This window comes from Delphinapterus leucas, chromosome 2, assembly GCF_059928025.1.
Source record: "Delphinapterus leucas isolate spDelLeu-1000000601 "Yukka" chromosome 2, BTC_Dleu_Yukka2, whole genome shotgun sequence".
NCBI classification, from domain to species: domain Eukaryota; kingdom Metazoa; phylum Chordata; class Mammalia; order Artiodactyla; family Monodontidae; genus Delphinapterus; species Delphinapterus leucas.
Window position 1 is genome coordinate 3,868,150 of NC_143130.1, and position 25,761 is coordinate 3,893,910.

General features: G+C 39.6%; 1 protein-coding gene across 5 annotated transcripts in view; it reads left to right on the forward strand.

The window, feature by feature from the left end:
* Positions 1–25,761, forward strand: part of NSUN6 (NOP2/Sun RNA methyltransferase 6) — a 91,608-nt gene that overhangs the window by 24,201 nt on the left and 41,646 nt on the right. For 3 of the 5 annotated variants that reach the window (XR_016391865.1, XM_022580623.3, XM_022580618.3), the window contains exons 5-8: positions 888–967; positions 13,616–13,725; positions 14,494–14,647; positions 25,655–25,736. Coding sequence is in view for 4 of the 5 variants with exons in the window: in XM_022580623.3 (XP_022436331.1) it covers positions 888–967; positions 13,616–13,725; positions 14,494–14,647; positions 25,655–25,736 (426 nt within the window). In the remaining variant the exon portion in view is untranslated. The remainder of the gene's footprint in view (positions 1–887; positions 968–13,615; positions 13,726–14,493; positions 14,648–25,654; positions 25,737–25,761) is intronic. The other 2 variants (XM_022580624.2, XM_022580625.2) reach the window with 1 other exon arrangement.

Consider the following 25,761-nt stretch of genomic DNA (forward strand, 5'->3'; position numbering starts at 1 on the left):
GTAGGTAGTGTATGGATACTACAAGGCAATGCAAATACCTCTTATGGTCACTGCTCTTTGGTGTATTATGTGAAATGAATGAGTTGATAATCCCTAGCCTACATGGCAGAGACTTGTTCTCCAGTATTTGCATGCTGCCCTCCGATAGGGTACACAGCCCTTGCTGTCCAGTCCACTGTTCCGCGTGGAGTGCCCCGTTGTCTTCCGCCTGCAACAGTGGTGTGCTGGTACATACTGCACGGCGCACTTTCTGGGAAAAATAATGCTGGTGTGTGGTGTTTGCTGAGTTTTGTGGTGTAAACGCTCCCACTCTGGTCGATTTCAAGCTACCAGCATGACCATGGAGTTGGGAAGAGCTGCACAGAGTTGGCTCCCATGAGACTGGGAGTTGGCCCCAGCACCTATGCCACTGGCCCTGCACTTATTTCCAGTCTGAAGGCCAAGTATGGTAGAGGATACTGAAAATCCTGAGCCTTTGCCAGGAAGCATCATCCAACTGACATGGCATCCAGTGTTGATAATATATAATAAATAGCATTTAGTAATCTCAGTCTTTAATGTCCTATTCATGCAATCCTATATTGGATACGTGTTTGCAGAGTAAGTCACGTAAGGTCAACAATGGTTCGTGTTTACAAAGTCAAAAACAGTAAGCAAAATTGAGCCTTTTACTTGTAAAGAAGTTAAGATACTTGAGAATCAAATTATAGAGAAAACGTTGTTTTGAAGTCTTTGATTTTTTATAGTATCCCATGGAATAAAGTGAAAATACCCTAAATCAAGCTCATTACCGTGCTCTGCTAGGTAATGACACTGAAAAGCTCTGTAACTTGAAATTTAACCAATATACTGATTGCTTTGTAATCCTGTGTGTTTATTTTTAACAGCAGTTTAATGGATTAAGTTTTCCTATTCTTCAGCATCCAGACCTTCAGGATGTCTTACTTATTCCTGTTATTGGACCTAGGTTTGTAACTATTTCATTTTCAAATTGTATTCTTCTAAATAAAAATGTCACAGGTTCTTTTTTACTGTTTAGGGACAGTACTAAGTTTCTCCATTATTAAGATAGGAATTCACAAACTTGGTAAATGCTGACTCTATAGTCTTTCATGGAAAATATTACAGAAGAACACTAGGAATGGGCCCAGATACCTTGAGACTAATGCATTGTACTTGCGTTTAGTGCAGTGATTGATTTTTTTTCTGTGTTATATCATGTTTTCTTTTCTTTTTAAACATCTTTATTGGAGTATAATTGCTTTACAATGTTGTGTTAGTTTCTGCCGTGCAGTGATTGATTTTTTTCCATTCTGTAAGAAAATTACTTTTACGTTTGTTTACTTGTATATCTTGATTCCACTGCTCAATTAAAACTTTATTGAGCTCCAACAAAAATACAAAGCAACGTTTCCTACTTTAATAATTGATATGTTTGTAAAATTTTATTCATTCACAGTTATGTTAAATTACTGTGTTCTCTGAGTAGAACAGACACTATGTGTTTGGAGGGATGTGTTTACAATTTGAAAAAATCGGCTTTCATATTATAATGGGAGTTGTATTGAAAATCCCTAATTGTGATAAAAATTTTTTAATACCCCTAAGACTTATAATAAACATAAAAATGCTCATTTTGTTAAAGCTTTAAAGTAATTTAGTGGTCAACAGTAGAGCAGTGGTTTTTGGTTTATCCACGCAGTGGAATATTACATGGCCTTTATTATTTTTTTTATATGGCCTTTAATGTGGGAGAATTATATGTACAAATAAAAGGTGATGTTCTCGATAAATTAAATACCAAAAGCATGTTGCTTTGTGTAGGAATGTAGGAAATCACATTTCTTTTGCAATTAAAAAACACACACAACTACAGATTTATATATATTTATTTATATACGGAAAAAAGTCTGGAGGGTATAACATACCCACCTGTTGACAAGGATTAACTCTGAGGAAGTTGGATTGGGAGAAACTGGGTAAGAGGAGATTTTCACTTGTAACATTTCTGTCTTTTTTTTTTTTTTTTTTTTACCATAAGCACGTATTACTTCTGCAATTAAAAAAATTGATTTTGTAAACTCCCCTTTTTTTTTTTGGCTGTGTCGGGTCTTAGTTGCGGCACGCGGGATCTTTTCGTTGCAGCGCAGGGGCTTCTCTGTAGTTGTGGTGCGTGGGCTCTGTAGTTTGCAGCACGCGGGCTCTCGTTGAGGTGTGCGAGCTCCGTAGTTGTGGCGCGTGGGCTTAGTTGCCCTGCAGCATGTGGGATCTTAGTTCCCCACCCAGGGATTGAAACTGCGTCCCCTGCGTTGGACGGTGGATTCTTTACCACTGGACCACCAGGCAAGTCCCGAATTTGTAAACTCCTTCTTCTAGCTCTTTGTTAAGGGGGAATTTGCATTAGTGAAATGCAGAGATCTTAATTAAGTGTACTATTTGCTGAGTTTTGGTAAATTCATACAACTGTATAGTCAAGACTCACCCCCATCAAGATATACACCATTTCCATCACCCAGAAAATTCTCTGCATTCTGCCCCCCTACCAGGAAACCACTGTTCTGATTTCTTTCATCTCCTAGTTTTAAACCAATTAGTTACTACAGTTGATCACAGTCACAGGTCTTTTGAGTCCTGTGATTCATTTCAGAATGTACTGTGGACTCCATAGTTTTCCATAATCCTATATAACATTATTTCATTCTTTTTACTGGCTATGTAATAATCCTTTCATCTGTTCTTTGTAGTGAGCTAAACTACTCATTAAAACATTAGTGGGGACTTCCCTGGTGGTGCAGTGGTTAAGAATCCGCCTGCCAATGCAGGGGACATGGGTTTGAGACCTGGTCTGGGAAGATCCCACATGCTGCAGAGCAGCTAAGCCTGTGCGCCACAGCTACTGAAGCCCATGCCCCTAGATCCCGTGCGCCACAACAAGAGAAGCCCGAGCACTGCAACAAAGAGTAGCTCCTGTTCACTCCAACTAAAGAAAGCCCGCGCGCAGCAACGAAGACCAAAAACGCAGCCGAAAGTGAATAAAAAGTTAAAAAAAGTTAAAGCATTAGTGAACTATAAAGCACAAACGGTGAGTTACTACAGGAAAGCACTAAGAAATCTTTTAGGATTGTGGATTCATATACCTACCTTTCATTTCTAAAAGGAGAAGTTCGGCTCTTTTTTGTCTTTTAAACTCATCATCACTTTTATTAGGTTATCTTTTGACTTTCCACTATGAAAATTGAAGAAATTCTTATGCTTAAATTTGCCCTAAAACCTCCACCAACCAATTTTTATTTACTGTTTTTTAACAATGTAAAGCTTTGTAACATTTTTATTCTACAAGCATAATTCAAATGAATGCAGTGCTTGCTTGTAGCCCTGTTGGTAGTTTATTTCTGAGTTCTTTATCTTAATTGATCTCTTGGTTGATGGAATAGCGTCATGTAGCAGGTCTCCAGCACCTGCTTCCCTTCCCCCAAGTATGTCTCTTGTACGCTCTGTTTCCTTTCTCGCTTGAGAATTGCTTGTTGCCTTTATATTTAAACAACAACTTATAGGCTGATTATAGTCATTTCAAGTCGCATGTTATTTCCCTCAGCCCTTTGTAGACACTGCTTCTACAATCTTAGGGCCTCACGTGTTGCTATGAAGAAATCTGAGGCCAAAAAATATTTTCCCCCTTGCAACAGAATCTTGATATTTCACTTGGAGATCTATGGGATTCTTAGGCACTGGACTTTAGAAACTTCACTGGGGTATACCTTATAATAATAATATAATAATTGTTATTAATATTTATAATAATAATAATAATTATTATTCTCCTTAGTTTTCATTGAAATGCAATGTAATTTTTAAATTACAAGTCTTGTAGTTCTTTGAATATTTTTCTGCTACATATTCCTGCCCGCTCTGTTAGGAGGACACTGGTAGTCTATGTGTTGGTTTTCCAGGACGGATGCTCCCTGTGTTGGGACACCCCCAGACAGCCCAGGGTCTTGTGACGGGCTGGAGGGACTCACAGGACTCAGCATCTAGTCAGGCTCATGGTGGAGATTTATTACATGAAAGGGGTACAAAAGCAGAATCAGCAGAGGGAAAAGGCGTGCGGGGTAAAGTCTGGAGGAAACCAGGCGCGAGCTTCCGGGCGTCTCTCCCCATGGAGCTACCAGGACAGGCTTCATCCTTCCAGCAGTCAGTTGTGACATGTATAGAATCATTGTCTATGAGAGGAGCCCATTAGAGACCCAGCACCCAAGGTTTTAGTTGGGTGCTGGTCATCTGGGCGCCCTCTGCCTGGCATGTGATGAAATTCCAGGCTCCCAAAAGGAAAGCAGGTGTTCAGCATAACCACACAGCTTGGACGAACAGTTTAGGAACAGTAATTCACTCTTAAGAGGTGGTTTTATGTCAGTGCTGGGAACTGTTGGCCAGTCAAAGTTCCAGATGCTGCCGAGGGCCAACCTTCCAAGAGGCCTTTCTAAGAATAGCTGTCGCAGGCCTGTTACGTTGACTCTTTAATTTCAGAGGGTTTACTATCCTTTACTTGCTGAGCTGGGCTAGTTCACTTTTGTTCTTTATTTTTTTAATCTTGTTGTTGTTATTATATCCCTTTTTTAAGGTTCTTTTTAGTTTCTTTGAAACTATACAGAGGTTATTTGAAATTCTGCCCTTTTTTGGTCTGTACATTTTGTACTGCCTTTTGTTTATTACAACTTTGTTTACTACTACGGACGTCCCTCGGTATCCATGGGAGATTGGTTCCAGGATACCCCGCTCCCCCCCAACATACCAATAATCACAGATGCTCAAGTCTCATATAAAATGGTGTAATGTTTGCATATAACTCATGCACATCCTTCAGTATGCTTTAAATCATTTCTAGATTACTTACAATACTTAATACTATGTAAGTAGTTGCCAGTGCACAGCAAATTCAAGTTTTGCTTTTAGGAATTTTCTGGAATTAAAAAAAAATGTTTTTTCGTCTGCGGTTGGTTGAATCCATGGATGCAGAACCTGAGGGTAGACAGGGCCATCTGTACCTACACATAGTTCCCAGTTTGAATGAATCCTTGAATGAAAACTTTCACATAGATTCACCTAGTTTGCACTTCGGGTCAAGTGTATACCTAGACGACTCATCAGATGTGTCTTTCAGAAATACTTTCACCAGGTCTTTCCTAGTGGCACAACTCTAGTCCTGGTGAGCTGAGCTGAGAAGACTAAGGCTCTGTGAGGGGGTCCAGCTCATAGCTTTTTTGTTGGGGGCTTTAATTTTTGTTTACGCTTAGTGAACTCGGGGGAGGAGTGACAGAGTTGGTTGCGCTTTCCCTTCTCTTCCCTTAGCTACTTCTAGGCAGTTTGTCCAGTTTTGGTACAGAAAACACAGATTGTCTGCTTGTGCCAATTTTGCCAGTCCAGTCCTCTGTCATCTTTATCTGCAGGGCACAGGACACTGACAAGACGTTCCCAGATTCTCCTTTTTTCTGTCTGACCCGCTGGTCCTGGATCTAAGCAGTAAATATTTGTTTAGGCACCCAGAAGCCTTTCCTTTTCAGAAGCATTCATACGCTGTTGAGGAGCTAGGTTTGATCCAAATTTTACTGTGTTAGCTAATTATTCTTAATCATTTGGGTAATAGCTGTTTCTTAGTTTTCTTGCAAATGGAATTTTCTTTCAGGTTTTTCTTTCCCTATTTCTGTGGGCTTTAGAAAAAGGAATATATTTATACTTTTACTCTTTGACTAATCTTTTACTAGAAGCTCAACATCATCCAGTTATTTAAGGTATCAAAACCTAGGTTAAACTATTTATAGGCAGTAAACAATTGAAAAAGTAATTTCTCACCATAAAATTCAGGTTCCCTCATTTAATTTAACATGCTATTTAATTTACTGATCAAATATATTTTAATGTTAGGAAGGTTTTATCACTGGTAATTAGATTGAACGTAAGGTTGTAATGCTGATTTTGATGGTATCAGTGTCAACTTTATTGAAAAAGTTAGAGAAAATTGAATGCCAGGCTTTTCTTCATACAAGAGTATTTTTTATTTTTTTATCAAATTATAGTTGATTTACAGTGTGTGGTTAGTTTCAGGTGTACAGCAAAATGACTCAGTTAAATATTCCTTTTCAGATTCTTTTCCCTTATAAGCTGTTACAAAATATTGAGTATAGTTCCCTGTGCTATACAGTAGGCCCTTGTTGGTTGTCTGTTTTATATATAGTAGTGTGTATATGTTAATCCCAAACTCCTAATTCATTCCCCCCAACTCCCAATACAAGAGTATTTTTTAAAAATTTTTATTGGAGTATAGTTGATTTACAATGTTGTGTTAGTTTCTGCTGTACAGCAAAGTGAATCAGGTATACATCTACATGTATCCACTCTTTTTTAGATTCTTTTCCCATATAGGTCATTACAGAGTATTGAGTAGAGTTCCCTGTGTATACAGCAGGTCCTTATTAGTTATCTATTTTATATATAGTAGTGTGTGTATGTCAATCCCAATCTCCCAATTTATCGTTCTTCTCCCCCCATGACCGTAAGTTTGTTTTCTACATTGATACAAGAGTATTTTTTTTAATGTTTATTTTACTATTTATTTTTACTTTTGGCTGTGTGCAATTAAGTACCTTCTTACTATTTTTTCCTCCAATCTTTATTACTGTTCAATTGGAAAATCATCTTTCTTTAATGTTGCTTCACTCCTTTATTTAGAAACAGTTCAATAAAAATCAAGCTTTTAGTATTTTTTATAGCCCTATGTCAACTTTTACATTTCCTTGCTGAAATTTCAGTGAAGCTGACGTACACCTTGACACTTGCATATGCTATCTTACATTTTTATACGATTACTTCTTGTGTTGAGGGATCCCCAAGACCACTCCCTGGCTCTGTGATTCCCTAGGAGGGCTCAGAGGACTCAGCATATAATCATATGCGTGCCTATGATTTAATCAGTGAAAGGATCTGAAGGAAAATCAGCAAAATAAAAGGTGCATGGGATGAGGTCTAGGGAAAACCATTTGCAAGCTGTAGGGTCTTTTTCCAGTGGAGTCATACAGGGTGCACTTAACTCCCTCAGTAAACGAGCTTGACAACATATATATGAGATGTCACCAGCCAGGGAAGCTCTAATGAGACACGGCATCCAGGATTTTCATTCAGGGCAGGTTGTGTGGGTACCTCCTGCCTGGTATGTACCCAGATTCCAGCCTCCCAGAAGGAAACTCAGTGTCCACCGTAAACCATATTATTTGTTTACAAATACATTGTTACAAACAGTGTAGGCACAGTGAGCTACCCTTATCAGTTCATAGTGGGAACTCCCCTGATTCTAAGTTCCAAAACACTAGCCGAGGACCAGCCTTCTCACCAGGCCTTCCAAAGAAAGGATAGCAGTTCTGGCCCACTGTGTTAAGACTCGTCTTTGTGGTCTCCCATTCTCTTTTCGCCATGAAATGGTTATTCTCATAAAAACTTTCTGATTAACACTACAAGGTTCCATATCACAAGATATTTTTTGAATTGGTGCTATGTGTGAGACCCAAAGACGTTATAAAGATGGATGAAACATAGTTTCTAAAAGGAGGGGATATTGGTACAAGTTAGAATGCAGTAGATGCCATGGTAGGGGTATGAATTAAATACTATTAGAGCATAGAAGAAGAAGGGCTGAGTGCAAAGAAGTGGGTAAAGATTTTCTCCAAATAGATCGAACTTCAGCTGAGCCTTGAAGGTGAGTAAGAATTAGGTGGATGAAAAAAAAAAAAAAGAATTAGGTGGATGAGGAGATAAAGTAGGTAAGGGTATGTGAGATAGAGAACATATGCAAAAAGTACAGAGGTGTGAAAACAGATGGTGGTTCATGACAAAAGTGATCAGGTTTGGCTAATCAGTTCTCAGAGAGATTGGTGAAAGAAGATGCTGAAGTAGTTAGGAGAGGTAGACTGTGAAATGTAAGGGGTTTTTGCTTTTAAACTAAGGAGTGTTTTTTGCATAGAATATAGGAACCAAATAATTTTTATTACAGTCATGATTTTAGAAATACAATACTGGTAGTAGCATAAAGGTATGTTTTCCAAACTGCATGTAGATCATGACCCATTAGTAGGTTGTGAAATCAATTTAATTGTTTTTTTGTGGGCTTTTTTTTTTTTTTTTTTTTTTTTTTGCGGTACGCGGGCCTCTCACTGCTGTGGCCTCTCCCGTTGCGGAGCACAGGCTCCAGACGCGCAGGCTCAGCGGCCATGGCTCACGGGCCCAGCCGCTCCGCGGCATGTGGGATCTTCCTGGACAGGGGCATGAACCCGTGTCCCCTGCATCGGCAGGCGGACTCTCAACCACTGCGCCACCAGGGAAGCCCTATGGGCTTTTTTTTAAAGAAAGAAATGGGGTATTTTATAATATATTGGATTGTACATAGTAAGGTATTTTGTGAAATGTTTGCTATAAACGTATGTGTGTGTATACACACATGTACTGGGATGTGATTTAAGTGCATTTCTTACCCTGGGTTACAGCCAAAAAAGCTTAAACACTTTTTTCAAAAGAAGATGAATTGCAAAACTGGAGCCAAGTTAGGGAACAATTCAGTCTTTTATTCCCAGCAATACGGTGAACTAGATAACTTGAGGATGTTTCTGCTACATAGGACTAGGAATACTGACTAAAAAATAGGTGATAAAATGCACAGTGGAGTGATTAAGAACGTAAGTGAAATATTCCGTGGTTAGAATGAAGAGTAACTGGAAACGGCAGTAAGTGTGTGAGCTAAGATTAAGGGTTGGGGGATTTGAGGGAGAAAATGCTTGGTCCCCTGAATTTAGGGGCTTTGGTTTTTTAAAAAAATTTAATTAATTTTTGGCTGCATTGGGTCTTCCTTGGCTGCACACGGGCTTTCTCTAGTTGTGGCGAGAGGGAGCTACTCTTCATTGCGGTGCACGGGCTTCTCATTGCGGTGGCTTCTCTTGTTGTGGAGCATGGGCTCTAGGCATGCGGGCTCAGTAGTTGTGGCTCGCAGGCTCTAGAGCACAGACTCAGTAGTTGTGGCGCACGGGCTTAGTTGCTCTGTGGCATGTGGCCCAGATCAGGGCTTGAACCCAGTGCAGTCCCCTGCATTGGCAGGTGGATTCTTAACTACTGTGCCACCAGGGAAGTCCCTGGGGGGGTGTTTGGTTTTAACAGGAGGATTCTGGTGCTAGGAGGTGAGAAACATCCAGCAGTCAGTACAAGGCAGTAATTAGGATTTGGATCGCTCTTGCCTTGGAGTTTTTAGTTGGAGGAAAAAAAATCTCTGAGATGCAGAACTCAGAGGTTTCATACCTATAAGGGCTTGGAATTCAAATTCATACCACCCAAGTGGTCTGGAAACCTGCAGTTTGGGAAATTAACATAAAAATTGGATCCTAAGCCAGTTTCTGGGATGCTTGAAACCACTCTGGAGTGACACCCGTCAGCCCAGGCCATGCACCTTTCTCACAGTTAGAAGGTGCACTAGGAATCAAACCACCACTAGTGAGGACCAGTGTATACAACAAACTGAAGGGATTAGATTCCCCCAGAACTGTAGCAAATAGAGCTAACTGGTAGAGACTGTAACATCAGTGTCCTTGACATGATAAAAAAACAAAGGAAGAATCTAAAACATAAAAGACCCTAAGAGGGAAAAAACCAATTGAAAAAGAATTTCTAGAAATAAAAATATCATTAAAATTAAAAACTCATTCAATGAGCTAAACTGAAGTCTTAGACCCAACAGATGAGAGAATTAATGAACTAGAAGATGACTCATAGGAAATTACCCAGAATGCAGCAGGTAAAGAAGGTAAAGCAGTTGAAAGTAAGAAACTGAGTCATGGAAAAAAGAATGAAGAGGCACGACACGTTTCTAATGAGTCCCAGATGTATAGATTAGAAATAATGGGGAAAGACAATATTCAAAAATATAATGACAAAGAATTTTCCAGAATTGATGAAAGTCAGATTTAAGAAATACAATGTCTGAAGCCAAAAGTAAAGATAAATCCGTATCTAGGTACTTCAGAATGGAACCAAAGAACACCAGAGACATCAGGAGGATCTGAAAGCGACCAAAGATAAAACGTGGAAGCTATCTCAGTGATCAGGTTAAGAGGTGACGCACGTCTGATGTCAGGGGATGGGCCCGGAAGACCTGTCAGAGAATTAGAGGTGGCATCACTTGGTAACTCAGTGAATGTTAGAAGTTTTAGGAAGAAGAGATTTCAGATGATGCCAGGCTTTCCAGTCTGTCTATTCAGATAGATAATGGCACTTTGTTCAAGACTGGAAACATAGGAGGATGAAAAGCATTGGGGTGTTAGCAAGGATTTGAGGAGTGGGTCAGAGAATCATAACATTGTTCAGGACTTGTTGAGTTTGAAATAACTGTGGGACATGTATATATAGCTACCTGCAGGTAATCAGTCTGGAAAGGCTAATCATTAGAACGTGTGGGTTAGTAACAAGGTCCTGAAAACATAGGAAGAACACTCTTTGATATAAATCACAGCAAGATCTTTTTGGATCCACCTCCTAGAGTAATGGAAATAAAAACAAAAATAAACAAATGGGACCTAATGAAACTTCAAAGCTTTTGCACAGCAAAGGAAACCATAAACAACACCCAGAGACAACCCTCAGAATGGGAGAAAATATTTGCAAACGAATCAGTGGACAAAGGATCAATCTCCAAAATATATAAACAGCTCATGCAGCTCAAACGACGCAATCCAAAAATGGGAGAAGACCTAAATAGACATTTCTCCAAAGAAGACATACAGATGGCCAAGAGGCACATGAAAAGCTGCTCAACATCACTAATTATTAGAGCAATGTAAATCAAAACTACAATGAGGTATCACCTCACACCAGTTAGAATGGGCATCATCAGAAAATCTACAAACAACAAATGCTGGAGAGGGTGTGGAGAAAAGGGAGCCCTCTTGCACTGTTGGTGGGAATGTAAATTGATACAGCCACTATGGAGAACAGTATGGAGGTGCCTTAAAAAACAAAGTAGAGCTACCATATGACCCAGGAATCCCACTACTGGGCATATACCCAGAGAAAACCATAATTCAAAAAGACACATGCACCCCAATGTTCATTGCAGCACTATTTACAATAGCCAGGTCATGGAAGCAACCTAAATGCCCATTGACAGACCAATGGATAAAGAAGTTGTGGAATATTACTCAGCCGTAAAAAGGAACGAAATTGGGTTATTTGTTGAGACATGGATGGATCTAGAGACTGTCATACAGAGTGAAGTAAGTCAGAAAGAAAAACAAATATCGTATACTAACGCATGTATGTGGAACCTAGAAAAATGGTACAGATGAACCGGTTTGCAGGGCAGAAATTGAGACACAGATGTAGAGAACAAACGTATGGACACCAAGGGGAGAAAGCGGTGGGGGTGGTGGTGGTGGTGTGATGAATTGGGCAATTGGGGTTGACGTGTATACACTGATGTGTATAAAATGGATGACTAATAACCTGCTGTATAAAAAAAAAAATGTGCCGTGTTGATAAAGTGTTCAAAGAAAAATAACAGGGTCCTACTGTATAGCACAGTGAGATATTCAGTATTCTCTGATAAACCATAATGGAGAAGAATATGAAAAAGAATATGTATGTGTATAACTGAATCACTTTGCTATACAGCAGAAATTAGCACAACATTGTAAATCAAATATGCTTCAATAAAATTAAAAAAAAATATGTGGGTAATTTTTGTGATTATTGAGATCATGAAATTGCCAAGGTTTAGGATTCAGAGTGAGATGAGCTGCTTGGCATGCTTTAGAACCTGGGGGAATGAACCTCTTCTAGAGATAGCTAGAGAATGGGCAGTGAGCATGTGGGACCAGGAAGGAGGATAAAGCTGAGAAGTTTACCGAGGTTTGATCATTTAGAGATCATGGGAAGGAAACGCACTTAATTCCCCCAGCAAGGAGTTATGACGGCACATGTGAAATGTTGCCAACCAGGGAAGCCCATCAGACATGCAGTGCTCAAGATGTTTGTTTGGGGTAATCACATAGGCACTCCTGACTTTTGAAAAAGGCCGCTCTGAGTGTTGGAAGTGAGACCCAGGCTTCAGTGATTTGAGGAATGGATGGGAGGTGAGAATTTGGAGAGCACTCAAAAAAGCTGGATAGTAAAGGAAGAAAAGAAGACTTACCTTTGTCTAGTTTAGAATATTAATAACTTACTGTGCACCAATCTCCCACTTTAGAAATACTTTTGAATGCCTCGTATGTTGTTTGTTTTAGTCTTTGAAGGCAGGGACTTCATTTCTCTTCTCTCCTAATGCTGTTATGAAACAGTAATGCTTGTTAAATGATGAAGCAGGTTTTTTTTTCCTTTGGGGGTTGTGATTTTAATCCACATAAAGCTTCATTGGGCGATTAGAATAGGAACACTTGATCATGTCCATTCTAACATGAAACGCATCAGAGCTGGGCCCCAAGGGGTCCCTTTTCCTGTTCTAGCCTGTGTGTCATTTCCTGTGACCTCAGTCCTGCCTAATTATTTTTAAATTGAGGTATAGCTGATGTACAACATAAGTTACAGGTGTACAGTATAGTGATTCACAATTTTTAAGGGTTATGCTCCATTTATAGTTATAAAATATTGGCTATACCATTGGCTATTTTGCTGAAAGAATGCCATTTGCAGCAACATGGATGGACCTAGAGATTATCATACTAAGTGAAGTAAGTGAGAAAGAGAAAGACAGATACCGTATGATATCACTTACATGTGGAATCTAAAAAGAAATGATACAAATGAATTTATTTACAAAATGGAAATAGACTTAGAGACATAGAAAACAAATTTTTGGTCACCAAAGGAGAAAGGGGGTGGGCGAGGGATAAATCAGGAGTTTGGGATGAACAGATACACACTACTGCATATAAAATAGGTAACAACAAGGTCCTACTGTATAGCATAGTGAACTATATTCAATATCTTGTAATAACCTATATAGGAAAAGAATCTGAAAAAGAAATATCTATATCTGTATATCTATCTATATAAAACTGGATCACTTTGCTGTACACCTGAAACTAACTCAACATTGTAAATCAACTATACTTCAATAAAGAAAAAAATATTGGCTATATTCCCTGTATCATATAATAGATCCTTGTAGCTTATTTTATACACAATAGTTTGTACCTATTAATCCCCTACTCCTTTCTTGCCCTTCCCCACTTCCCTCTCCCCACTGGTAGCCACTACTTTGGTCTCTATATCTGTGGGTCTGCTTCTTTTTTGTTATATTCACTAGTTTGTTGTATTTGATGAAGCAGTTTTTGGTGCCACTTACTATCTTGCAATAGGATCCTCTTTCTATTTTCTTTTTCTCAAGTGTCCATCTTCTTTGTAATTATTTTATAAAACTATTTCTTCCGTATTTATCTTTTTCACCTTTTTCTCATTTATTCATTAGTGGCATTCCTATGGGACAGTGAAGACCAAAGAGGTTATGTACTTAGGGTTCAGATTGAAACACTGAAAAGGTTGATAGGCGTTGGAGGTGTATCACTGTTCACTTTCTCTCATCTTGCATCCCTAGGAATAATATAAAACAACAGCCCTGTGAAGTTATTGTTGGAGCCCAGTGTGGCAATGCAGTCTTACGAGGAGCCCACATCTATGTTCCAGGAATTGTGTCAGCATCAAAATGTGAGTATAATGTTTAGGTTTCTCTGTAGAACAGCCACTAAAATTTATGTGTATCATCAAATGGAAAATTTATTAAATCATCCTCAGATATATTTCAGATTTACTTTAATAAAGATATTTTCCAAGTTTTGCATTTAGTATAGCCGGTTGAGAGATATACCTGATAAGGACTAACAAGTTAGGCATCCGTATATGGGTTTTGTGTCCATTTCTTTTATTCCCTTTGAGGACGTGTGTGATGATGTTTACAGGATCAGGACTAATAAATAGAGCGTAAGATGTCAGTGAAATTTTGTTTTGTATTCTTTACTCTGTTGCCCTAAAACCTCAGGCTGCTGTCCTGTCATTTGTGAGGGGAACATTCGGAGGCTAGAATCTTAAATATTGGGATGAATCTTAGTATTCTTAATTTACCCTCTTAGGGAATGTTAGGTTTGGGAAAAATAATTTAAATAGAAGATATCCTTCCTTTTCTGCTCAGCTAAAGACTTCCGGCTGAGGTCAGATGTTGTGAAGACTCTTCTGTATCTTTGTTTTCCTAGGGAAAAAAAAGCATCAATTCGATTTATTGTTGGCAAACGTTTGAAAGTAAAAAGTTACGTTTTCTATTAGGGGTTACAGTGATAGGGGTTAGTCTGCTTCATGCCCACTGCTGATGCCCCTAGGCGTCCCCAGTCTTAAAGCTTGAAAACTTAAAGCTTAAAGAATTTTCACTATTCTGCTAAAGTACAGATAGATCAGTGTGATATGATTTTCTTCTTTCTCTAGTTATGAAAGGTGGAGATGTTGTTTCCGTGTACTCTGATATTAAAGGCAAATGCAAGAAAGGAGCCAAAGAATTTGATGGAACAAAAATATTTCTTGGAAATGGGATTTCTGAACTAAGCCGCAAAGAGATCTTCAGCAGGCTCCCTGAACTGAAGTATGTCAGCAAATGCCATTTGGGGGAAATAAGCATCCTTTCTGTCGTTCAAAGAAAATGAAAAACAACGTGAAAAATATATCTAGAAAACTTTAATGAGCAAAGGGCTTTTTAGTCCAGATGTAGATGTGGCTGCCTTAACTCTGTTTTCTATTAACGGAAATATACTTCACCAACCTTAAAAAAATATGTATATATATCTAGTTGCATTAAATGAATGATTGTTTTTTTTAGTATAAATTTAACTGGAAAATACTCTAGCCCGTATTGCCATTTTTGAGGGAAATATCCTTTTAGGTAAAAGAGTAAATGCGCAGATTAAGGAGCCTATTGTATATTAAGTTAAAAAGTTTTGTATCTTTGGAAAACATTACTTATCTTGACAAAGGATGAATTAGGCCACCTCTCCAGATCTTTTTTTAACAGTCTGTGTGAAAAGAAAAGCTTATGGTTTTAATGTTAAAAAGAGAAAAAATATTTAACTAAAAAGTTTACCAGGAAGCCAGTACTCACATGAATACTTGTGGTCAAAAACTGATGTTCGGACTTACACCGAATTAAAATCCAGGTTATGTTAAAATCATCTCCAGTTGCTACAGGCGCTGAATAAATTAAATCGGTGGACAATCCAGTTTCTTATAATTTTTAAAAATTTAAGTATAGTTGATTTATAGTGTGTTAATTTCTGCTGTACAGCAAAGTGACTCAGTTATGCATATGCATTCTTTTTTATATTCTTGTCCATGATGGTTCATCACAGGATATTGAATATGGTTCCCTGTACTGTACAGTAGGACCTTGTTGTTTATCCATTCTGTATGTAATAGCTTACATCTGCTAACACCAGCCTCCCAGTCCACCCCCTCCCCAATCCCCACCCCCTTGGCAACCACAAGTCTGTTCTCCATGTCTATGAGTCTGTTTCTATTTTGTAGGTAGGTTCATTTGTGTCTTATTTCGCTTAGTGTTTTCAGGCTGTTTTAGGAATCCTGTGGACAGCTCTGTTATTCCAAAGTTGACAGCTGATGGAAACATGCTGAAAGCTGTGAATTTATCCTGCTCGGACAGAGCCACATCCCTGATTCCTGGGACAGTTTTTTATATTAAAGCCATTTGGATTTCTAGTTGAAATTAATTCTCCTAAAGAAATAGGCTAGAGATAGCAGTACTTCTAAAGAAATAGGCTAGAGATAGCAGTACTTCTAAGGAAATAGGCTAGAGATAGCGGTACTTTCCAAATGGCCGAGAACAAATACTATCTTCTCCTTGGAGCGCCTTCTGAAGATCATGCATACATCTGCTGTGTGAACCTTTGGGTCTGTAATGGGGAGTTGATAGCTTGACTGCTTCCTTTAGCTCGTTATTAGTGGTACTTGCTTTATCCTCTTATTTGACATGGTGGTTCCACTAACTGGGTCCACAGATTTCTGAGTACTGTTTTCTTTGTTGGTGGGAGTAGGAGGCAGCCATCTTTTAAGAAACTGTTGAGTTTAAAAAAAAAAATTTATTGTTTATTGGAGTACAGTTGATTTACAATGTTGAGGTAGTTTCAGGTGACAGCAAAGTGATTCAGTTATACGTATACACATATCTATTCTTTTCCAGACTTTCTTCCCATGTAGGTTATTACAGAGTATTGAGCAGAGTCCCCTGTGCTATGAATGCAGTAGGTCCTTGTTGGTTATCCGTTTTAGACATAGTGATGGGTGCATGGTAATCCCAACCTTCCAGTCTTTCCCTCCCCCCACACCTTTCCCCTCTGGTAACTGTAGGGCATTCTCTAAGTCTGTGAGTCTGTTTCTGTTTTGTAAATAAGTTCATTTGTATAATTTTTTTAGATTCCACATATAAGTGATACATGAAATTTGTCTTTCTCTGTCTGACATACTTCACTTAGTATGATAATTTCTAGGTCCATCAGTGTTGCTGTAAATGTCATTATTTCATTTTTTTAAATGGCTGAGTAATATTCCATTGTATATATGTGCCACATCTTCTTGATCCATTCATCTGTCAGTGGACGCTTAGGTTGCTTCCATGCATTGGCTATTGTAAATAGTGCTGCAATGAATATTGGGCTGCATGTACCTTTTTGAAGAATGAGTTCCTCCAGATATATGCCCAGGAGTGGGATTGCTGGATCATATGGTGGCTCTATTTTTAGTTTTTTAAGGAACCTCCATACTGTTCTCCATAGTGGTTGCACCAATTTACATTCCCACCAACAGTGCAAGAGGGTTCCCTTTTCACCACACCCTCTCCAGCAGTTATTGTTTGTAGACTTTTTGATGATGGCCATTCTGACTGTTGTGAGGTGATACTTCATTGTAGTTTTGATGTCTCTAATAATTAATGATGTTGAGCGTCTTTTCATGGCCATTGGTATGTCATCTTTGGAGAAGTGTCTGTTTAGATCTTCCCATTTTTTGAATGGGTTGTTTGTTTTTTTGATATAGAGCTGCATGAGCTGTTTGTATATTTTGGAGACTAATCCCTTGTCTGTTGCAAATATTTTCTCCCATTTTGTGGGTTGTCTTTTCATTTTGTTTATGGTTTCCTTTGCTGTGCAAAAGCTTTGAAGTTTCATTAGGTCCCATTTGTTTGTTTTTATTTTCATTACTCTAGGAGGTGGATCCACAAAGATATTGCTGTGATTTATGTCAAAGGGTATTCTTCCTATGTTTTTCTCTAAGAGTTTTATAGTATCAGGTCTTACATTTAGGTCTTTAATCCATTTTGAGTTTATTTTAGTATATGGTGTTAAAAAATGTTCTAATTTCATTCTTTTACATGTAGCTGTCCAGTATTCCCAGCACCACTAATTGAAGAGACTGTATTTTCTCGATTGTATTGTCTTGCCTCCTTTGTCATAGAATAATTGACCATAAGTGCTTGGGTTTATTTCTGAGCTTTCTATCCTGTTCCTTTGATCTACAAGTCTGTCTTTGTGCCAGTAGCATATAGCTTTGATGACTGTAGCTTTGTAGTATAGTCTGAAGTCAGGGTGTCTGATTCTTCCAGATCCGTTTTCCTTTTTCAGGATTGCTTTGGCTATTTGGAGTCTTTTGTGTTTCCATATAAATTTTAAAATGTATTGTTCTGGTTCTGTGAAAAATGCCATTGGTAATTTGATAGGGATTGCATTGAATCTGTAGATTGCCTTTGGTAGTATAGTCATTTTGACAGTATTGATTATTCCAACCCAAGAGCATGGTATATCTTTCTGTTTGTGTCATCTTCAGTTTCTTTCATCAGTGTCTTATAGTTTTCAGAGTACAGGTCTTTTGCCTCCTTAGGTAGGTTTATCCCTAGATATTTTATTCGTTTTGTTGCAAGGGTAAATGGGATTGTTTTGTTAATTTCTCTTTCTGATCTTTTGTTGTTAGTGTATAGTAATGCAAGAGATTTTTGTATATGAATTTTGTATCCTGCAACTTCACCGAATTCCTTGATGAGCTCTGGTAGTTTTCTGGTGGCATCTTAGGATTCCCTATGTATAGTGTCATGTCATCTGCAAACAGTGACAGTTTTACTTCTTTTCCAATTTGGATTCCATTCATTCATTCATTCATTCATTTATTTATTTATTCATTCATTCATTCATTCATTCATTCTTCTCTGATTGCTGTGGCCAGGACCTCCAAAACTATGTTGAATAAAAGTGGTGAGAGTGGACATCCTTGTCTTATTCCTGATCTTAGAGGAAATGCTTTCAGCTATTCACCATTGAGAATGTGTTAGCTGTGGGTTTGTCATATGTGGCCTTTATTATGCTGAGGTAGGTTCCCTCTATGCCCACTTTCTGGAGAGTTTTTATCATAAATGGGTTATCAGAAGTTTTGTCAGAAGCTTTTTCTGCATCTATTGAGATGCTCATATGGTTTTTATTCTTCAATTTGTTAATGTGGTGTATCACATTGATTGATTTACATATATTGAAGAATCCTTGCATCCCTGGGATAAATCCCACTTGATCATGGTGTATGATCCTTTTAATGTATTGTTGGATTTGGTTTGCTAGTATTTTGTTCAGGATTTTTTGCATGTATGTTCATTAGTGATAATTGGCCTGTAATTTTCTTTTTTTTGTGGTATCTTTGTCTGGTTTTAGTATCACGGTGACGGTGGCCTTGTAGAATGAACTTGGGAGTGTTCCTTCCTCTGCAGTTTTTTGGAAGAGTTTCAGAAGGATAAGTGTTAACTCTTATGGAAATGTTTGATAGAATTTGCCTGTGAAGCCATCTGGTCCTGGCCTTTTGTTTGTTGGAATTTTTTTAATCACGGTTTCAATTTCAGTACTTGTGATTGGTCTGTTCATATTTTCTATTTCTTCCTGGTTCAGTCCTGGGAGATTGTACCTTTATAGAAGTTTGCCCATTTCTTCTAGGTTGTCTGTTTTATTGGCATATAGTTGCTTGTAGTAGTCTCTTATGATCTTTTGTATTTCTGTAGTGTCCATTGTAACTTCTCCTTTGTCATTTCTAATTTTATTGATTTGAGCCCTCTCCATCTTTTTCTTGATGAGTCTGGCCGAAGGTTTATCAGTTTTGTTTACCTTTTCAAAGAACCAGCTTTCAGTTTCATTGATCTTTCCTTTTGTTTTCTTCGTCTCTATTTCATTTATTTCTGCTCTGATCTTTATGGTTTCTTTCCTTCTATTAACTTTGGGTTTTCTTCTTTCTCTAGTTGCTTTAGGTGTATGGTTGGGTTGTTTATTTGAGATTTTTCTTGTTTCCTGAGGTAAGATTGTCCCTCTTAGAACTGCTTTTGATGTGTCCCATAGGTGTTGGATCATTGTGCTTTTGTTTTCATTTGCCTCTAGGTAGTTTTTGATTTTCTCTTTGATTTCTTCAGTGATCCATTAGGTTGTTTAGTAACATATTGTTTAGCCTCCATGTGTTTGTGTTTTCACAGTTTTTTTTCTTGTAATTTATTTCTAATCTCATAGCGTTGTGGTCAGAAAAGATGCTTGATATGATTTCAATTTTCTTAAATTTACTGAGGCTTGATTTAAGGCCCAGCATGTGATTAATCCTGGAGATTGTTCCATGTGCCCGTGAAAAGAACGTGTGTTCTGCTGCTTTCGGATGGAATGCTCTGTACATAATCAGGTCCACCTGGTTTCATGTGTCATTTAAGGCCTGTGTTTCCTTGTTGATTTTCTGTCTGGATGATCTGTCTGTTGATGAAAGTGGGGTGTTAAAGTCCCCCTACTATTATTGTGTTACTGTCGAGTTCTCCTTTTATGGCTGTTAGCATTTGCCTTATATATTGTGGCGCTCCAGTGTTGCGTGAATATATATTTACAGTTGTTATATCTTCTTCTTGGATTGATCCCTTGATCATTATGTAGTGTCTTTCTTTGTCTCTTGTAACAGTCTTTATTTTAAAGTCTATTTTGTCTGATATGAGTATCACTACTCCAGCTTTCTTTTGATTTCCATTTGCATGGAATACCTTTTTCCATCCCCTCACATTCAGTGTGTATGTATCCCTAGATCTGAAGTGGGTCTTTTGTAGACAGCATATATATGGGTCTTGTTTTTATATTCATTCAGCCAGTCTGTGTCTTTTGGTTGGAGCTTTTAATCTACTCACATTTAAGGTAATTATCGATATGTATGTTCTTATTGCCATTTTGTTAATTGTTTTGGATTTGTTTTTGTATGTCTTTTTTCTTACCTTCTTCTTTTGTTCTTTTGTGATTTGATGACCATCTTTCATGTTGTGTTTGGATTGCTTTTTATTTTTTGTGTGTGTATCTATTGTAGATTTTTGGTTTGTGGTTCCCATGACTTTCATATATATACAAGATTGTTTTAAGTTGCTGGTCTCTTAATTTCCAGTGCATTTTCAGTATCTGGCATTTGTACTCTCCTCACGATTGCGGGTTTTTTTTGTTTTTGTTTTTTTGGCGGTATGCGGGCCTCTCACTGTTGTGGCCTCTCCTGTTGCGGAGCACAGGCTCCGGATGCGCAGGCTCAGCGGCCATGGCTCACGGGCCCAGCCGCTCCGCGGCATGCAGGATCCTCCCGGACCAGGGCACAAACCCGTGTCCCCTGCATCAGCAGGCAGACCCCCAACCACTGTGCCACCAGGGAAGCCCCCGATTGCTGGTTTTGATATATTTATGTGTGGATGATTTCCTACCTTTATGTTTGCTTTTACTGGTGAGCTTTCCGATTAGTAATTTTGTTTCTAGTTGTCGCTTTTTCTGTTCCGTCTAGAGAAGTTCCTTTAGCATTTGTTGTAAAGCTGGTTTGGCGGTGCTGAATTCTCGTAGCTTTTCATTGTCAAATCAGAATGAGAGCCTTGCTGAGAAGAGTACCCTTGGTTGCAGGTTCTTCCCTTTCATCACTTTAAATATATTGTGCCTCTCCCTTCTGGCCTGCAGAGTTTCTCCTGAAACATCAGCTGATAACCTTATGGGGATTCCCTTGTATTTTATTTGTTAGTTTTCCCTTTTTACTTTTAATATTTTCTCTGCCTTTAATTTTTGGCAGTTTGATTAATATGTGTCTCGGTGTGTTCCTCCTTGGGTTTATCCTGTATGGGACTCTGTGCTTCCTGGACTTGGGTGACTGTTTTCTTTCCCATGTTAGGGAAGGTTTCAGGCATTATCTCTTCAAATATTTTCTCAGGTCCTTTCTTTCTCTCTTCTCCTTCTGCGGCCCCTATAATGTGAATGTTGGTGTTTTTAATGTTGTCCCAGAGGTCTCTGAAACATTCTTTTTTCTGTTCCATGGCGGTGCTTTACACCATTCTGTCTTCCAGCTCACTTATCCGTTCTTCTTCCTCATTGTTCAACTCTGTTGTTTAAATCTCTTGGCTCTTTCTTAAACCTTTCTTGTATCTTCTTGGTCTGTGCCACCATTCTTTTTCCGAGATCTTGCATCATCTTTACTGTCACTACTATGAATTCTTTTCCTGTCTCCACTTCACTTAGTTGTTGTTCTGGTGTTTTTTCTCGTTCCGTTGTCTGGAACGTATTTGTCTGCTGTCTCATTTTGTGTAACTCTGTGTTTGCAGTCCCACAGGCTGCCCACTGGTGGGTGGAGCTGGGTTGTCCCTCTGGTGGGTAGGGCATGTCAAGTGTTGTGTTTAGAGGTGGCTGTGGACTCAGGAAGACTTGAAACGGTCTGTCTGCAGATGGGTGTGGCTGTATTCCCACCCTGTTTGTTTCTTGGCCTGAGGAATCCCAGTACTATACCCTAAGGGCTGTTGGGTGGGGTCAGGTCTTGGCTTCAAAATGGTGGCCTCCAGGACAGCTCATGCCAATGAGTGCTCCCCAGTACCTCTGCCAACAGTGTCCTTGTCCCCACAGTGAGCCACAGGTGCCCCCTCCCTCCCCAGGAGACCCTCCAAGACCAGCAGGTAGGTCTGGCCCAGGCTCCTATGAAGTCACCTCTTTTTCCCTTGGGTCCCGGTGTGCATGAGACCTTGTGCGTGCCCTCCAAGAGTGGCGTTTCTGTTTCCCTCAGTCCTGTGGAGTTCCTGTGATCAAGCCCCACTGGCCTTCAAAGCCAAATACTCTGGCCTCTCCTCCTCTTGATGCAGACCCCCAGACTGGGGAGCCTGACATGGGGTTCAGAACTCTCACTCCTGTGGGAGAACCTCTGTGATATAATTATTTTCCATTTTCTGTGTCACCCACCCAGCGGGTATGGGATTTGATTGTATCATGAACGTGCCCCTCCTGCTGCCTCGCTGTGGCTTCTTCTTTGTCTTTGGAAGTAGTATATCTTTACTGGTAGGTTCTGGCCCTTTTTTGTTGATGGTTGTTCAGCAGTTAGTTGTGATTTTGATGTTTTCATGAGAGAAGGTGAGCTCTGGTCTTACTACTTCTCCATCTTGTTAGGAAACCAAAAAACTATTGATTTTTAAACTCAGCATTCAGGTAGGCCATTATGATTTCTTTCTCTGCCTATGTGAGAAAAAGTGTGCTTCCACAGCAAAGAAATGTGGCATTTAGACACTGTTTATTATTTATATTCTTTTAAAACTTAGGGCCAACTCTTTTAACAGTACATTTGTACAGTCAGTGAATTTGTGCCCTTTGGTTTCTGGAATGCCAGCTGAGTTGAACCATTAGTAGACTCAGAGATAGATTAGTTTACTAACAGATTGCTCATCCTATGAGGTGTTACATTTTGCATTATTATGTGGAGATATATGGTACAGAAATAGTTTTAAAGGAAACATGTCAGCCCATACCTGAACAATAACTGGCTTAAATTATTTTGTCACGTTACTTTAAATTAAATACTGTACAGATGGACACTCTTGTGCTGGTAGGCGTGGTCAGAGGGAGATAGCGCAAGGGGAGCCAGAACTTGAAGCACTGGTGGGAACTGGGTTAGGAAGGCAGGTGTATAAGTGTTCGTTTCAGTATTTTGCAGAGGACTGCAGCCCTGCAGGATAGAGTCACTTGAGCGATGATTCAAGGCATTCAGTAGTGGGTCTAGATGCTTGCGCTGGGGGCAAGGTGTTGATCAAGGTAAGTGCCCCAGTTGTCTCTCAACAAAGGACTGACTTTTGAACGTGAGGCAGTGACATTTCGTAAGTTTCTTTTGCGTTTTTTCTGCTCAGGGGCAAGAACTATTTAACTAAGAAGTGGTTTGATTTGATCCTGACTGGAGCAAGGATGAGGCTTAACTCTGATGAAAGGTGCAGATTTGAAGATACCAAGTGTTGCACAGATGAGTGAGGGTAAAAGGCATGGGAAGAAGAAAGGAGTTAACATTGGTAGTCAGACCCACTGCAGTGACGGTCCACAAATGCCTGCAGAAATTATTTCACTCTTAAGGGTCAGCATAAACTTACTCTGCTCTGGCATAATAAGAAATACATAAATAATTTGATCTATGTCCCAGGTTGCTGGCATACCGCTTCCAAAGCCCTTGGAATCTCAGGAGTGGTAAGAGTGCTTCTGTACCCCCGTCCGGCAGCTTCAGGACAGGGCTGTTGGCCGGAGTAGCCAAGCACGTGATCAGAGGGTGGAGAGATCCCCGTGATCTGGGGAGGAGAGAGGGCCTGGAGACTGAGCTAGCCAGTCTGATTTAATCAGTCATGCCCATGTGATGAAGCCTCCCTAAAAGCCACTGAACGAGGGGCTTGGACAGCTTCCAGGTTGGTGAACACATCTAGGTGCTGGGAGGGTGGTGTATCCATGCCCCCTCTCACGCCTTGCCCGACACATCCCTTCTGTTGGGCTGTTTCCCCAGTTGTATCCTTCATAGTAAACTGGTGACCGCAAGTGAAGTCATCAGTTTTTGATTTTGTTGTTGTTGTTGTTGTTTTTTTACAGAAAAGAAAGTCAAACTTATTTAATGAAAAACTAGAAATAATAAAAATTAGCAAATGCACACACACAAAATATACACACACAGCAGCACTGTGTATTGACTCACATAGGGGAAAAGCAGTGGTCCAAGACCTCTCATCATGGCTTGTCAGTTAAAGAAAAAAATACCCAAACACACACACATGCATGCACGCACAAAAAGCAACAGAAAACAAGAACCCAGTATTTTTCAGCAGTACACTCAATACAGCCAACACAAATTCAGAATTATTTTACAGCACTTCCTTCCTTAATACAAAAGATGCCCATCTTGGGTGTGTATATATATATATATATATATATGTATTTTTTTTTTTTCAGTGGTTTACTGTTGACGTATTTTTAAATATATTAGTGTTACTACATGCGACTGTTTCCTGTATTTAAGAGCCTTTCCTTTTATTTACCTTCATGTGCCCAAAGCTTCCGGTTGGTAGGCAGACAGGTAAATTGTTTTCCTGAGTTCTGTGAGTTATCCTGGTGAATTGTCGAAGCTGAGGAGGGAGTCTGGGAGCCTCCAAATTCATAGCCAGTCAGTAACAAGGCCAGGTCGCAGCCTGGGAGGTGCAGCTGGCACCTGGAGCGGGGCCAGTCTTGTTGGACTGAACCTGTGGATCCTGACGATGACCCCAGGCAGTCTGTCAGAAGTTAAGTGAATTGTAGGACGCCCACTTGGTGTCCAGAGAGGTGGAGAGTTGGTGGGTGAGAGAGAAGCCCACACGTGTGGTGTCAGAAGTGTTGTGAGTAAAATTAGCCCATCTACATCACGTAGGGTACACACGTCTGTGTAGGTGCTTCTTTGCCACGGTCAGTTCATAAACTCCGAACTTACCTACGTGCTGTGTCTGCGGGCCCCGTTCTTCTTTCCGTGCCCCTTTAATCCCTGAACAGCACGTTGACTTTCCCGTCTTCTCGCGCGCTCTCGTGTGATCTGTGCAGCTGGCCACGCTTGGCTTTTCTCTAACAGTGTGCTTGTGTACCTCCTGTCCCCTTGGACAGCCTCTCTGACTGCGAGGTTTGTCTCAGTGGATCCCCGTCCACCAGGCCATCCTGGGCCCTGGCCCTTCCTGCTCCGATCAGGTCCACCGCCACTCACAGCTGGGGACAGAGGTGGCAGAGGTCATCCTGTGGATGGTGTCAGTACTGGGCAGTTACTCTCTAACGAGATGAGAGGGAAGCAGTGTGGCACGTTTGTCATGGCTTATCACCAGCATGATTCTTAACATATGTTTTTATTTTTCATACAAGTACCAAGCATAGTGCCTGGCAAACTGAAGGGATCACAAAATGTTTGTTGAATTGAAAGGCTCATAACAGCGGTCATAAATCTGTTACCAGAAAGATGAGAATGCATCAGTGAATAAAGACTCAGATGGTCTTCACTTTTTAGTCCGTGCAGATCTCTAAAGGAATGCAGTGGTGCTCAAATGAAAATTTTATGTGACTTTATCCTTTTTAGTGCTCCCAGTGGCCTACTCTACTGTGGGTAAAAATCCAGAAACACTTCACAGGAACACTTTTAAGTATTTTGGTGTTGAGTAAAAAAGGTTTTAAAAAGGCAGAACATCTTATATTTGACTTGTTACTTGCGTATATTCTTAGAAATGGAGATTGTGTAGATTGTCTAATTTATACTGAGTAATGTTAGATTTCCTGTTTTTCAGAGGTGTAGGCGTAAGAATGACAGACCCAGTGTATCTGAGCCCCTCATTTGACAACGTACTGCCTAGCTACTTATTTTTACAAGTAAGTATTTGTAAAAGCAAAATAC